The sequence below is a fragment of the Punica granatum genome, chromosome 4 (genome assembly GCF_007655135.1).
Source record: "Punica granatum isolate Tunisia-2019 chromosome 4, ASM765513v2, whole genome shotgun sequence".
Classification (NCBI taxonomy): Eukaryota; Viridiplantae; Streptophyta; class Magnoliopsida; order Myrtales; family Lythraceae; genus Punica; species Punica granatum.
In genome coordinates, this window is record NC_045130.1 from 32,632,371 (window position 1) to 32,645,922 (window position 13,552).

A 13,552-nucleotide genomic window follows, 5' to 3' on the forward strand; every position below is an offset into this window, starting at 1 on the left:
TCTGGTTTCATTGCATAAACTAACAACTTTCAGAAGGCTCTTACTAGGAAGATACAACACAAGTCACTCACCTCGGGAGCTTGTTGGCGTGCGACACCTCGAGGCCCCGCCGCGTTTGGTCCACGTGGCGCCCAAGACAACGGGATCGACCTAAGGAATCAAAAACAATTATTTTAACTGCCCGGTCCGTATTTAGATTTTGATATGGAAATCAAAACACATTTGTCCTTGCAAAGGCCCCCCCTCACATCTCCACATGGGTGAAGATGATGGGGCTCCCACCACTACCAACATCACCACCTCCTCCTCCACCATTGCAACGCTCCCTGAAGCAAAAGGCAACATTTCCATTTCGTATCACAGCTTCCTTAAACTCTCTTTCCTCTCTGCATCCCCTCTTTCTAATAGAGGGAGGGAAGGACCTTCCATGTCTGCCACTTTGAGTACTCGTTCCAGTCGCATGTCCATTCTTTTCCAGAGCATCCTGTCCCGTGTTTGGCCATCGTCCTTTTACCTCTATTGCACAAACAGGATGCTGGATTCCCTCTCCCACGTTTTCATCCTCTCTTTCTTTTCCATCTTTAAACGAGGCACTGTGCTTTAGTTGGCATAATACACCAACCTTGATTATCCTCGTGGGATATGTCACAGGCTGAGCAAAGGCAGATTAGAAAAGAAGCTGTCTCCCGTGCCACCATTTCCCTGCCAGCCCCTATATATATAACCTCCAACAAGAGTCTTACCAAACACGAAAAAAATTGACAGCCTCTACTGAAGCCCCTCTTCATACTAAGAGAGGTTCACGACATGTTTTCTTGCACGAGAAACTTCTTCCAGCGGTTCTGCTACGATGAGTTTCAGACCGAGAGCATCAGCCATGGAAGCTTCTTCTCGAGTGATCTTCTTCCCTCTCTCGGCGCTAGAATCAACCAGGCAACAAAGCTTCGGAAATATATCATTTCTCCCTATAACCCCCGGTATAGGTGATTATCCCACGACAGTTTTGTTCCTGCTATTATGTTTCATCACAAACCGGATCTTTTATGCTTGCTAAGCTCTTTCCATGATCCTCATCAGGGCTTGGGAGATGTTACTTGTCGTCCTAGTCCTTTACTCTGCATGGATTAGCCCATTCGAATTTGCATTTATAGCATACAAGAAGGACGCCCTCTTCGTTGTGGATCATGCTGTGAATACCTTCTTCGCTGTTGACATTGTTCTCACTTTCTTCGTGGCATACTTGGACAGCCACACTTACCTTCTTGTCGATGATCCCAAGAAAATTGCCATCAGGTACTGAAATTTTCAGCCGAGAGAAGTTCAATACTCTTAAGCACGTGCATAACACCGATTAACTATTATGAAGCAATAACAGAAGAAAGTCTTCACACAATCCCATCTAACATACAGGTACCTGTCCACCTGGTTTCTTTTTGATGTCTGTTCAACTGCACCCTTTCAGTCCATCGGTCTTCTACTCATGAACAATGGTGGCCTTGGGTTCAAAGCACTCAGCATGCTCAGATTGTGGCGTCTCCGACGAGTCAGTGCTCTGTTTGCAAGGTCCATCATCAATTTCCAAAATTTGTTTTGGTTTTTCCTCAGATTTCAAAACAGTTACTGTTGGAGGGTCTCAATGCTTACTAATCCACTTTGCTTCCCTTCAGACTAGAGAAGGACATACGGTTCAACTATTTCTGGACAAGGTGCACAAAGTTGATATCTGTAAGCAACTGAAAGGCCTCCATGGAATTCCTTTCCCACCTCCATTGACAAATATCATTTTGCAATTTTAAATCTTTGTTCCTTCCATCTCTGGTTGATTTCAGGTAACCCTGTTTGCAGTCCACTGTGCTGGATGCTTTAACTACTTAATCGCCGATCGATACCCTGACCCGCAGAAAACATGGATTGGTGCAGTAAACCCAAACTTCAAAGAGGACTCTCTCTGGAACAGATATGTCACTGCAATGTATTGGTCCATCACAACATTAACAACAACCGGTTACGGGGACTTGCACGCAGAAAACCCAAGGGAGATGCTATTTGACATCTTTTACATGTTTTTCAACCTAGGGCTCACATCCTACCTCATTGGGAATATGACAAACCTTGTGGTCCACTGGACAAGCCGCACCAGAAACTTTGTATGGCCCTCTTCCAATCATTCTTTCCAATTTTATGTTAAAAATGCAACCTGCCATCGTAGAGACTTGGTAAATAGAAGATTTTTTTTTCAAGTTTATCTTTTCAAGTAGCCCAAGAAAAGAAAAAGTTACTACAGATAGGTTCATCATAGTTATTTGGATTAAGCAAATTTTTCATGAGACTACCTTGTTTTGATTAGCAAAGAGTGAACTTCTCTCTGTGTTCATGCTAATATAAGGCAAATATGTTGTCACAGAGGGATACGGTCAGGACTGCTTCGGAGTTTGCAGTACGGAACCAGCTGCCCCCTCGTATACAGGATCAGATGCTATCGCACCTCTGTCTTAAGTTCAAAACTGAAGGACTGAAGCAGCAAGAGACCTTAAATGGCCTCCCAAAAGCCATCCGGGCAAGCATATCGCAGTATCTGTTCTTGCCCATTGTTCAGAAAGCCTACCTATTCCAAGGGGTTTCTCATGACTTCCTATTCCAATTGGTAATGCTTGAATACCCGATCGTGGCATATCTTTTGACTTTTGACACGTGTTCCAACAACATCTTAACAGATAATATGCCAATATACTGTATCATTACTATATGCAAGATTATGTATCTCATGACGGAAAAAAATTACAAATTGACTGCACTTAAGGTGCTCTTTCTTTATCCTAGGTTCCAGAAATGGAGGCAGAATATTTCCCACCAAAGCAGGATATACTATTGCAGAACGAGGCCCCAACAGATATCTATTTACTGGTCTCAGGGACAGCGGTGAGGATCTAATTCTCAGTCTAGCATCCCTTGCATCCATATAATTTGAAATCTGACTGTGTCTTGATCTAAAATAAACTTTTCAGGATGTAATATCTAAACATAACGGGCATGATCAGGTAAGAATGCAAAAGCTACCTCATTTTCCTCTCTCTCTTATTTTTTTTCTTCCTTAAACTGTGCCTACGAAGATAGGCATCTAATGTATCAATCTTCTAAGTTCAGAAGTATGTAATGCACTCATGCAGGTTATTGTCAAGGCAACTTCAGGAGACCTTTTTGGTGAAATTGGAGTTATGTGTCAGAGGCCACAGCCATATACTGTCCGAACCAGAGAGATATCCCAGATACTGAGGCTCAACAGAACTTCGCTTATTAACACCATACGGTCAAACAAGGAAGATGGTCCCATTATAGTGAAGAACTTCTTCATGGTAAAAGTTATTCTTAGACAGTTAAAACATGACCCATTTTTTGCTAGCAGCATCAGAATCTTATGTAATCTGCTGCTCATCTACAGAAACTGGAAGGGCCAGAATGCGTAAATGTTCCATACCAGCATTCTGATCCAAGATTTGTGCTCAATGAGTGGCTTGACGAAGGACCAACTCAAAGAAGTCATGAAAACTCCACAAGTCAAATTTATGCAGTAGGAGATGACCAAACAATGCCACAAGCAAGGGACAGGAACTTCTCAAAGTCCCAGGAAGTGCAAAATGATCACGTAACAAACTACGGCCATTATGCCACATCCATGGTAGATATAAACTCAACAAGTGATGATGGCCAAACAGGTCTACATGATGCTGTTTGCAAGGGACACATTGAAATGGTCAAGATTCTTCTGGAAGGAGGAGCAAATATGCATAAATTGGATGCTCGAGGTTGGACTCCAAAAGCTCTAGCAGAACACCAAGGGAGCAAAAGCATGTATGACCTCTTAGATAGCTACGAACAGAGACAGATAGGAAAGGAGCATAGAATCGACTTAAGTGGTCCAGAAATAGTCGGTACCAGCATGCATGATGACCAAAACAAAGCAGAAAACCATGGGGGCACTGGGTATTTTAAATATCATCCCAGCAAAGCATCAGTCTCCGAGACAAGCCATCACAAATCTTACTCAGTTCAGGAATCCACCAAGAAAAGAGTTACTATCCACATGCAGGTTCCAACTGGTAAAACATCAACAAGACAACTTGGAAAGTTAATAATCCTGCCTGATTCCATCGAAGAACTACTCAGAGTTGCCGGTAAGTTTCATATGATATGGAACAAGTCTTTGATAAGCCTGAAAGCTGAGATTAGTAATGGTTACCTTTTCGTCATCTTTAATTTCGGATATTGTCTGAAACCTCAAAATATTTGAATTTATAAGCAAGTATACGTATTAGATTCCTCATTTTTATTATTCAATTTGTCATCCCAAAGCCTTGTCAAACTGCAGGTGAAAAGTTTGGAGGCAACCACCCTGCAAAAGTAGTTAATGCAGAGAATGCAGAAATAGACGACATACGCGTCATCCGCGAAGGTGACCATTTGTTTCTTCTTCAGAACATGCATGAAAAGATGGATTACAAAGTGACTTGACAACTTATCCATAGACAACCATGCATGCATGTCAGTAGCCTGTAATTGGAGGCAGCATATAGTTAGAAGTCTATGGTAGAATTAACCATCAAGGCTGCAACTGTACTATAAGTGAGAGAGATCAATAACAGATAGCTTCTTCAGTAATTGTCTCCTCATACTGGACATGAGGAAAATGTCTAGGAGAAACCCGAAAATAATATAGGGGATGGACAAGTCGATACTGCTGGGGCAAATCTTTCGGCACTCCCAGGACATGCTTGCAGTTAATGTTCCCAAAGGTGTTCGATTAGGAAAAGTAAAGACCTTTTCTGCAATTCTCCTCTCGGTAAAGTACCTATTCTGTATCAACACGAAGAAGAGAGAAGAGGACTAACTAATCTGCATGAAATGGCAGATGATGACAATGTTACATATATTCCACAAACTGAGCAGGAGAAAAAACATTATCCATCTCTGAATTTAATAGAAGAATTGCTTACACTGAGGCAAGCCTCTTAGGTAAAGCAAAGAACAAAAGAAAGCAACGGGAAATTTAATTTGTACATGCGAGAAAAACTTAATCGGTTCTACATTATCGAGCTGTCTTCTTCTGATCACTGATCAATCCATCAGTCAGTCTCCAGTCACTCCACCATTACTCCTCAACACACATTATTAGTGCTTTCTGCTGGTATAATCCAAAGTACTTTCCAATCTTCACAGTTCAAATATGAGAATAAACGTAAATCACTCCATCTTCACTCCATCTATGCAACAAGTCTGAAGCATGTCTTCCAGTATGCTTCGATTAAGTAGCTTCAGAAACGCTGGTTCGAAATTTCCAACTAGAAATGCGGGAAAGTGGATTAGATCAATCAAGATCAGTTCACTTTTAATCAGCAGCTACCTCTCATTCTTTAGAAGAAACACGCTTCTTCCTTTCCTTTCCCAAGAGCAGCAATGTCATAACATTAACTTAGTTACACATATTACTAAATTTACATATCATATATCTGAACAACAAAACACCACAGCTTTTCGGAACTAATCTACTTAATGTTATATTTCCCTAAACTTACATAAACAGCTACTCAGCCAAATAAATAAATAAGTAAATAAATAACTTACATAAAACAGCCCGCACATTTTGAAATGCACATTCATTTAGCGTCATATGAAGATGTCACTCGGATTACTCACATACTTCTATCAGAAAGTCCCACGCTTAGACAAAAAGTCCTACAGCAACGCGGGCTTTGACCATTAAATATTTTCCTCTGCTTTACATGTTCTATTACTTTTCGCAGCATATGACTGGTGCGGACCAATTGGTTCGCGCATCAGATCATGATCCGTTTATGCACAGGGTGCAACAATAGAATTGACCTTGCAGATTTATAAAGCAGAGAGGTGGAATTTCCACGGAGAAAAGTTTACAAGGAAGCTATCACATCCTCTTAAAGTGGAGTAACCATTCCATTCTCCTCCATTTTACAGTGTCACATGTCATGCGCATTCATCCCATTCAAAATGTATCGACTTAACTGATTGAATATGATCTATATAATCGGGAGATGCATAAGCAAGCGACACAGAATAATCGACACTTGTAGTCTGACACTACAAACAGGGGGTTATCCTAACGGAATAGTTATCTTCCGGGAGCCTTTTCCACAGATAGTATGCGGCTTCAATCCATCGAGGATGCACCAGGAATTTCTTTTCCTTCACTGCCCATCGAGACTTCTCCGTCTTTGGATCTGCAGCCACCACATGGGTCACTGAGTGACTGAGGTCAACTGAGCAGGTGGCTCCGAGCTGCTCTGCCATCTTCCAGAGCTGGGGACTTTCGGCAGGAAAAGAGGTGGGGAAGACCCGACTGAATACTATCTTACACCCTTGAAGAATTTCCTTCCGAACCGTTTTCAGGACCTGAGATTATGAGTGATAAGTGGATGAATTCGATTCATTGACCAACAATCAGTATTTATCCATATTTGCTTTCTTGGGACAATGAATATCATTAAAACAAGAATTAAGAATCTGAAAAACAGCCACGTCAGGATTTTACCTCCCTCACATCCCTATTGGGCAGACTGTCCCCAAGCTCCTGCATACCCCACACATCCATATATGAGAAAACCAGAATGTCTTCGAGCAATAACCAATAATGAATGCATGATATAGAAATCTTAGGAGTGCGTACATCAAAAAACAAGGAGTGAACACGCTTCAGAACTCTAAGAACCACTGCAAGTGCTCCATCAGTCTCGCACTCATCACTCTTTAACTCTGAGAGGGATTTGCATGAGAAGCCAAATTGTTGACAACTTGAGGCGAAGAAATGATATCTCTCCATTAGGATCACATTGTCCTTGTGCTTAATCCATGCCTATGGAACAGATATCAAAACGATGCATCTTAAGAGCTGAACATTTTAACATCTGCTAAAGTTGATGATCAACCAAATTTGAGGCATGTTTCACAGGAATGAAAATCACATGCATCTGAACTAAAGATTTAGATAGTAACTCATCAGACCCCACACAGAATAGGGCAGAACAACTAAGAACCGACATGTAGAGATTTCTAGATACGAAGAAAGATACCAATAAGCATTTATCCCATATCAATCCATAATTTGGTAGGATGGAGCAAATATAGCCCCCAATAACCTAGTAAATATTACAAACTTTACAGACTTGATGATTTCAACTATACTCACATTTTCTGTGTCATCTAGGATGAGCACAGCACTTTCTTGACCCAGCACCACATCAAGGCCCTTCTGGTGTTTCTGTGTACCATCATCCCTTGAGATAACTTTAGCATTGAAGTATTCATTTCTCGGGTCAAGAAGTTTCGCCATTTCCCGAGCATAGGGCCTATCACCCATTGTCTATATATACATTTCAAATAATTGGCTAGCCTCCTTCAGAAATTGGCGGACATAAGGCCTCAACTTGGTCATCATTCGCATATGCTCCAACATGAAGAGGCTGCCATTCTCAATATCTGCCCATTGCACTTTCAATCATAATAAAGCAGTATAGGAAGTACGAAAGATAGATACTTGTGCTATAAAGTGAAGAAGTTATACAAAATGATGCTGCCTTACATGCTTTTGACTAGGGTAGTAATTTAGCTGAGAGCACATGTTTGTATACCAGATTACAAAATTATGCAATGCACACATGATCCCTCAATTGAAAAGCTATAGTACAAATAAAATAATACAAAATCGATACATATACAAAATAGTACCTTGCAGTGAATTTGCTCGGCTTTTTAAATATTCCTCCTCCAAGTTCATATGAAAACGCAATGTTGAGTTGAGCAGTGTATGATCCAAATCAAGGATCAGGTACAGCCTTTTTCGACTCAATAAGTTCTTTGTATCTGCATTGCGCAATCGGACAATTTCTTCATTTGCAAGCCGTAGACCCTAGAAAAACATGCATAGTTGTATCAACTGCTAATCCAAGATAAGATTATCGAAAAGAAAATGGTCATACAAAAACAAAGACACACCTTATGTATGTACCCTAATGATACAGAGGAATCCTCATCTATCCTTTGTCCACACAGGATGCACATATTCCCAAATGTACCAGGATGTGCACAAATATCTTCGATCTTCGAAGTTCCTGCGCCTTAATAAGTCAAAACCCAAGCAAACAGTTAAATTATTTGTAACAATGAGATTTATCTCAAGCCTAAAGGAAGCATGCAGTCCCAGTCAATATTTTCTACCTGTTGTCGGTTCGTGTGTTATCTCAGGAATATCCAACACCTCCACCTTATGCCTCTTTACCCTGAACATCAGTTTACTAATTGAAGAATGCTGACAGGCAATTATTGTAAATGCAAATAAAGTAACATGTACAGTGCATCAATCAAATATAAAACTGCACAAAATGTTGCTCAGGGTTCCATATCAACAGAATAAAATTCTCAAACCTACGTCAATAGTTCAACAACTAGTTCGAAAACCAATATGAAGAACAAACGCATCGAGATACCTCTTGCTCTCAAGATCCTCTTCTCCATCAGAGTCTGATAAAAGCGTGTCGAGAAAGGACGCAAAATCATCCTCTAGATTGTCATTCCAAACTTGGCTGATGTGAATCAGTTCGCTCTCGGACAAGACAGACATCTTGCAGCACTTTCAGCAGCATAAAACCGAATCGGAGCAAAAGAAAGGCAAGAAACCTCTTCAAACGAGGAAAATTGACTCTGCGAAATATCAAGCAAAGTGAAGCTGTTAAACTACGAGAACAAGGAAGAACTTCTGAAATGAGGCAGACAAGGATTGAACCAGGAGTTTGAAATGGTAATGGTAGTACCAGTAACTCCAGATGCTACACAATCGACCGAATCAAGACTTGATATTTGAAAAGAAAAAAAAAATTAAAAATGAGGTTTTTAATCATGTTCAGAACAAGAGGAGTACATCAAAAGAAGACATTAGGGTGATGGTTGCAGCACGAACATAAGGTGCCGACAAACCACCGTCAACATCCTCGTACCAAGACAACATGAATAAGGAGGACAAGAGGACGTTAAAGGTACAAATCGAAGAAAGAAACCGAATGTCGCGAACGAACGAACGAACGAACATGGCAACTTCTCGACTGGAACGAAATCCAATCCACCCAAATCAAACAGAGAAAAAAGACCCACGTCAAGAATCGCACCTTCGAGCGGTCCAAATTTTCTGGCAAATTAAAGGGATTTTCGCGATAAGTGATTGGATCGATTGATGGATTGATTGGGTTTTTTTGGGGCTTTTTCTCTCTCTCTCTCTCTCTCTCTCCTCCCGAAAGAGTGGTGGGAAGAAAGTGATTTTGCAGGGAGGAGGAGGAGGAGGAGGAGGAGGAAGGGGATTATGGAAGGAAGGAAGGAAGGAAGGAAGAAGAGAGCTAAGTCCGAAGAAGAGAGCAAGGAGGGAGACCGGACCTTTCACCTTCCCCTTCTTTGTGCTCCCTCGCAATCTTTTTTTAAACTCAACGCCCCCACCACCGCCATCATTTTTGGGCCGGGCTGCCTGAAAATTTCACGGGCCGGGCCTCGCCAAACCGCCCATCCCAACCAAAAACCAAGCCCAGGCAGTATTCGGTTGCATTTGGGATTTCTTCTGGATCCGATCTGGGTAGATGGAGGTCAAGGTTGCTTGATTCCACCCAAATCTCATCCCTAATACTATGAAGTTGCCGGAGATGGGCGGCCCCTCCGAGGAAAATCGTAGTAGAGCGCACAATGATATATCTTATCCGCTATCAAATGGTGCTGGACATCGCAGGGGAAAAAAAGGAGGATGATCCCATGAACAACGGTCATTCTCTGCTGCAACCAAACTACAGATATAATGTTGGGAAGGGATGTACTCAACCAAACAATAACGCAGCGATTAATCTTCCTCCCCTTCTAGTGTAATCGAGATAGGAACTAATCAAATCAACCAACAAGCAGTAAAGTAAAAGAACACCAATAATTTTACGTGGAAAACTCCGATGTGGGGAAAAACCACGGGACCAACTCCGAATCAACGATCCACTATGAATGAAGGTTATACAATGTCTTTCATCAAGGGTAAACCCTTGGATCACCAAACTCAAGAGAAACACTCTCTTGGATCACTCAAATACTAAATTCGTCACCCACACCGGGTGGTTCACAAAATCAGCTGAAACAGCACCTACAGAGCTCGAATAGAAATTCTGACCGTTCAGAAGTTAGCCCCACGTGTTGTGAAGCTGCTGTCAAAATTTCGTCCCAATCGGAATTCGTTTGATGTCCCGATCGAGGTTTGATCTCCAGCTGCGCGCTGCCCCTGTTTATCCGATTTTGCTCTGTTCTTTTGTTGCTGCTTCTGCTGATCTACTGCTTCTCTTCTACCGCTGCTGCCGCACACCCACTGATCTGCAGCTGTTCTGCTGCTATTTATTCCTCAGCTAGTTTGCTGAAATATTAACCCTAACAAAAATGGGTTCTTGGGCCTATTAAAACCCGATAAAAGCCCAATACAATTTGAGCCCAACTTCCTCCAAATTGGAGGGATACCCAACATATAAAACCTCTTCCGCATCAATCAATTCAACATCACCCACCCACCCTTAAAGAACTAAATGCATGCATTGCCTACATTAGACTAAACTGATTCAGCTGCAAAATGACCACAACATTATCTCCCAACAAGCACGAAAACCTCTCTCAACTATCTAGTTCCTGCAAACATTAAACTCTGCTAGGAGCTGGAGACTCTCCATGAACACTGACTAGATAGACTGCTGCATTATTCACCAAAACAACTCTTCAGAAGCCATGGAAAAACCAGCAAACAACTACCCATGAATTCCCTTCCAAGCAAGCAAGAAACTCACAAATCCATCAGTCATTCGATAATAGGAATTGGAATACCATTCTATTACCATTAGAGGGAAGATCAGTCTTGAGAGAGTCTTGCACCCACCCATCAGAAACACGACCAAATCTTATTTATTTTAATAATGTAATAGGAATTAATTCCTACAGCAGCTCTCAGTTCCTCCCGAGAGCGAGTGACCTGCAGCTAAGTGTCTCCTTAAAATCGGATTTCTTCGAGGATGTAAACATCGAGGCACACACTTCCTTATTAGCATTCGCTGGTGACAGATAGGATGATAGATAGAGAGAGCTACTGTGAGAGAGAGACAGAGAGAGAGAGAGATTGAGAAGGCTGGTGATGGAGCTGTGAAGGTGAGGAGGGGATGTCATGGAGTTGCAGGTGATGGTGAAGAGAGGAAGCAGCCGAGGCTCATGAGGGGAGGATCATGGAGATGATGAACGTTCCTGACAGACAGAGAAGAGGAGCATCATGAAGTTCTGGTTGCCTCCACCCACTGCCTAGAGAGAAAAAAGAGAGAGCAGAAGCTGAGATGATGATCATGATGTTCTGGTGACGGACTGATCAGAGGCAAGGGGCAGAGGTGAGGAGTTTTCAGAGAATGCCCGGAAGGAGGGGATGAGGATGAAGATGATAAAGCTGAAAATGGTGATGGTGAAGTGATGGCGGCTGTTGATGATGACAGAGGGAGTGAGGGAGCGGGACAGAGATCGGGAAGTGATGGTGATTGATGAAGATGATCTTGCTGGTGCCTTCTGCCCGGGAAGGGAGAGAGCAGAGAGAGAGCCTCGCTAGGAAGAAGAAAGGGAGCCAGCACGTGATGATGATGGAGCAGACCGGGAAGGTTGCAGGGATGGGCCTCCCGCGACTCTGAAAAAGTCCCGGAGAAAAAAAAAATTCTGAAAATGCAAAATTTGAAGTTAAATTAAGGAAATATCCCAAGTTCAAAAACAGTGAACGTATCGAGGGATAGTCAGAGATGAGTTTCTCAATAAATGAGGAAGATAGTCAGGTCTTTATCAAGAGCCTCTGAACGCCGACGGACCAAAACGAGGTGCTGACAATTATACTACATCTTCTTTTGATTCTTAACCGATTATTTAACTTCAAGTATTTACACCTAATCTTCCCTATTTTTCCCCCTCCCCCTCGTCTTACATTTTATATATTTTGTATATGTCTATACATATAACCAGAAACACTGTTTTTATTTCTCATTACTTATTATATCCTCATTGTCTATACATATAACCAGAAATGACTGAACATACCAATCAGTTCCTCAAAGATTCACTACTTATAAAACTATAAATAAATATTTTTAAGGCAAATGCATTATTAAAAATGTAAGTAAACTAACACTTTGGTCTCCAAACTTGTAACAAGTCAACACCACTTGAATATTTTTTTGCCACCACTTAGATGATTCAATTTCCGCTCTGTCTCATAGATGCCTCCATCAATTCCTTTAATAGAAAACTGAAGTGACACCTACAGGGCCCAAACAAAAATTAAAAAAATATATCATTGTTTATAGGGAAAAAGATTAAAAAAAAAACTCCCTTACGATTTAGGGTTGGGACAAATCGGGTTGGGACAAATCGCATCATGTTCTTTTTTTTTGGACAATTGGCCTCATGTAGTTTGCTCCGTTAGACATAGGAGTTATGGCATTAATTTTTTTTCATTTTCAATCCTCAATCTTTAACATTTTAATCATTTTGGTTATAAATCTTTTTCTTTTATCATTCATATCCTAAACTTTTTATTTTATTTCATTTTAGTCCAACAAAGAAAATTGAAAGGAAAGGGTGGTTGAGGCAGCCAATTGGAGACCCCGACCCCTCCACTGGGGTCGCCGACGTCCTTTGTGGGCACCAGCCACCCCGGTGAAGGGGTCGGGGTCGTCGATTGGTGGCCTCGACCTCGAATTGACCAGGGACCTCCACTCAGAGTCTCCGGTAGATTCGGGGTCGGGGTCGCCGATTGGTGGCCCCAACCCCGATTCCTTTTCGATTTTCTTTGTTGGACTAAAATGAAACAAAATGAAAAGTTTAGGATATGAATGACAAAAGAAAAAGATTTATAACCAAAATTATTAAAAGGTTAAAGATTGAGGACTAAAAATGAAAAAAAACTAACGACGTACCCCCTATGTTTGACGAAGCAAACCACATAGGGCTAATTATCCAAAAAAAAAACATTGTGCGATTTGTCCCAATCCCAAACCACAATAGCAATTTTTTTCTTTTTCCCTTATTTATAAAGGCAACCCAAAACCACGTTGTTTTGCCTAAAATAAGAAGAAAAACCTTTCCCATTTATTTTTACTTTAACACAGGAGGAGACAGGTAGATGGCTCCCTCGATTGACCGCCGACCGCTTTAGGCTAGGTTGCTGGAGGCACTGAGGGCCCCCATCCAGTTTACCCCACCTCTTACACTTTTTTTTTTTTAATGTGAGAGGAGGGGTTGGGGGCAGATCGATTAGGGGCTCTTCCATCGACCACCTCTCCTTAGGCAAGGTCGTTAAAGGCATTAGGGCCTTTGACGACCTCACCTGACTAAGAGGTGAGGTTATGAGACTCTCGGTTGATCACGTGGTGCCTTCGACGATCTCGCTCAAGAGGGAGATGGTCGGCCTAGGAGCACCCAACACGATCTGCCCTTCGAAAAT

The 13,552-nt window shown here is 41.7% G+C and overlaps 1 protein-coding gene and 1 pseudogene across 3 annotated transcripts; one reads left to right on the top strand and one right to left on the bottom strand.

Moving 5' to 3' along the window:
• Nucleotides 1–249: 249 nt before the first annotated feature.
• LOC116202387 (potassium channel KAT3-like) lies at nt 250–5,086 on the top strand. 3 transcript variants are annotated; one of them, XM_031533929.1, is made up of 11 exons: nt 250–977; nt 1,078–1,293; nt 1,411–1,563; nt 1,668–1,725; nt 1,830–2,147; nt 2,405–2,644; nt 2,821–2,919; nt 3,006–3,038; nt 3,168–3,353; nt 3,440–4,172; nt 4,367–5,086. In XM_031533929.1, exons 1-11 carry the CDS (start codon nt 808–810, stop codon nt 4,507–4,509), a joined length of 2,349 nt encoding a protein of 782 aa, XP_031389789.1. In that variant the 5' UTR covers nt 250–807; the 3' UTR covers nt 4,510–5,086. The 3 variants fall into 3 exon arrangements, with proteins under 3 accessions (XP_031389789.1, XP_031389788.1, XP_031389790.1); XM_031533928.1 differs by having other exon boundaries at nt 253–983; XM_031533930.1 differs by lacking the exon at nt 250–977 and having other exon boundaries at nt 1,165–1,293; nt 1,463–1,563.
• A 781-nt stretch (nt 5,087–5,867) lies between these two features.
• Nucleotides 5,868–9,444, bottom strand: LOC116206351 (annotated as a pseudogene).
• Nucleotides 9,445–13,552: the final 4,108 nt, after the last annotated feature.

Bases quoted from the DNA above. Each gene is read 5' to 3' on its own strand.
- LOC116202387 (XM_031533928.1), top strand. From the start codon at position 808: ATGTTTTCTTGCACGAGAAACTTCTTCCAGCGGTTCTGCTACGATGAG. The intron at 984-1,077 runs GTGATTATCCCA...GATCCTCATCAG, and splicing joins CCCTATAACCCCCGGTATAG to GGCTTGGGAGATGTTACTTG. The intron at 4,173-4,366 runs GTAAGTTTCATA...GTCAAACTGCAG, and splicing joins AGAACTACTCAGAGTTGCCG to GTGAAAAGTTTGGAGGCAAC.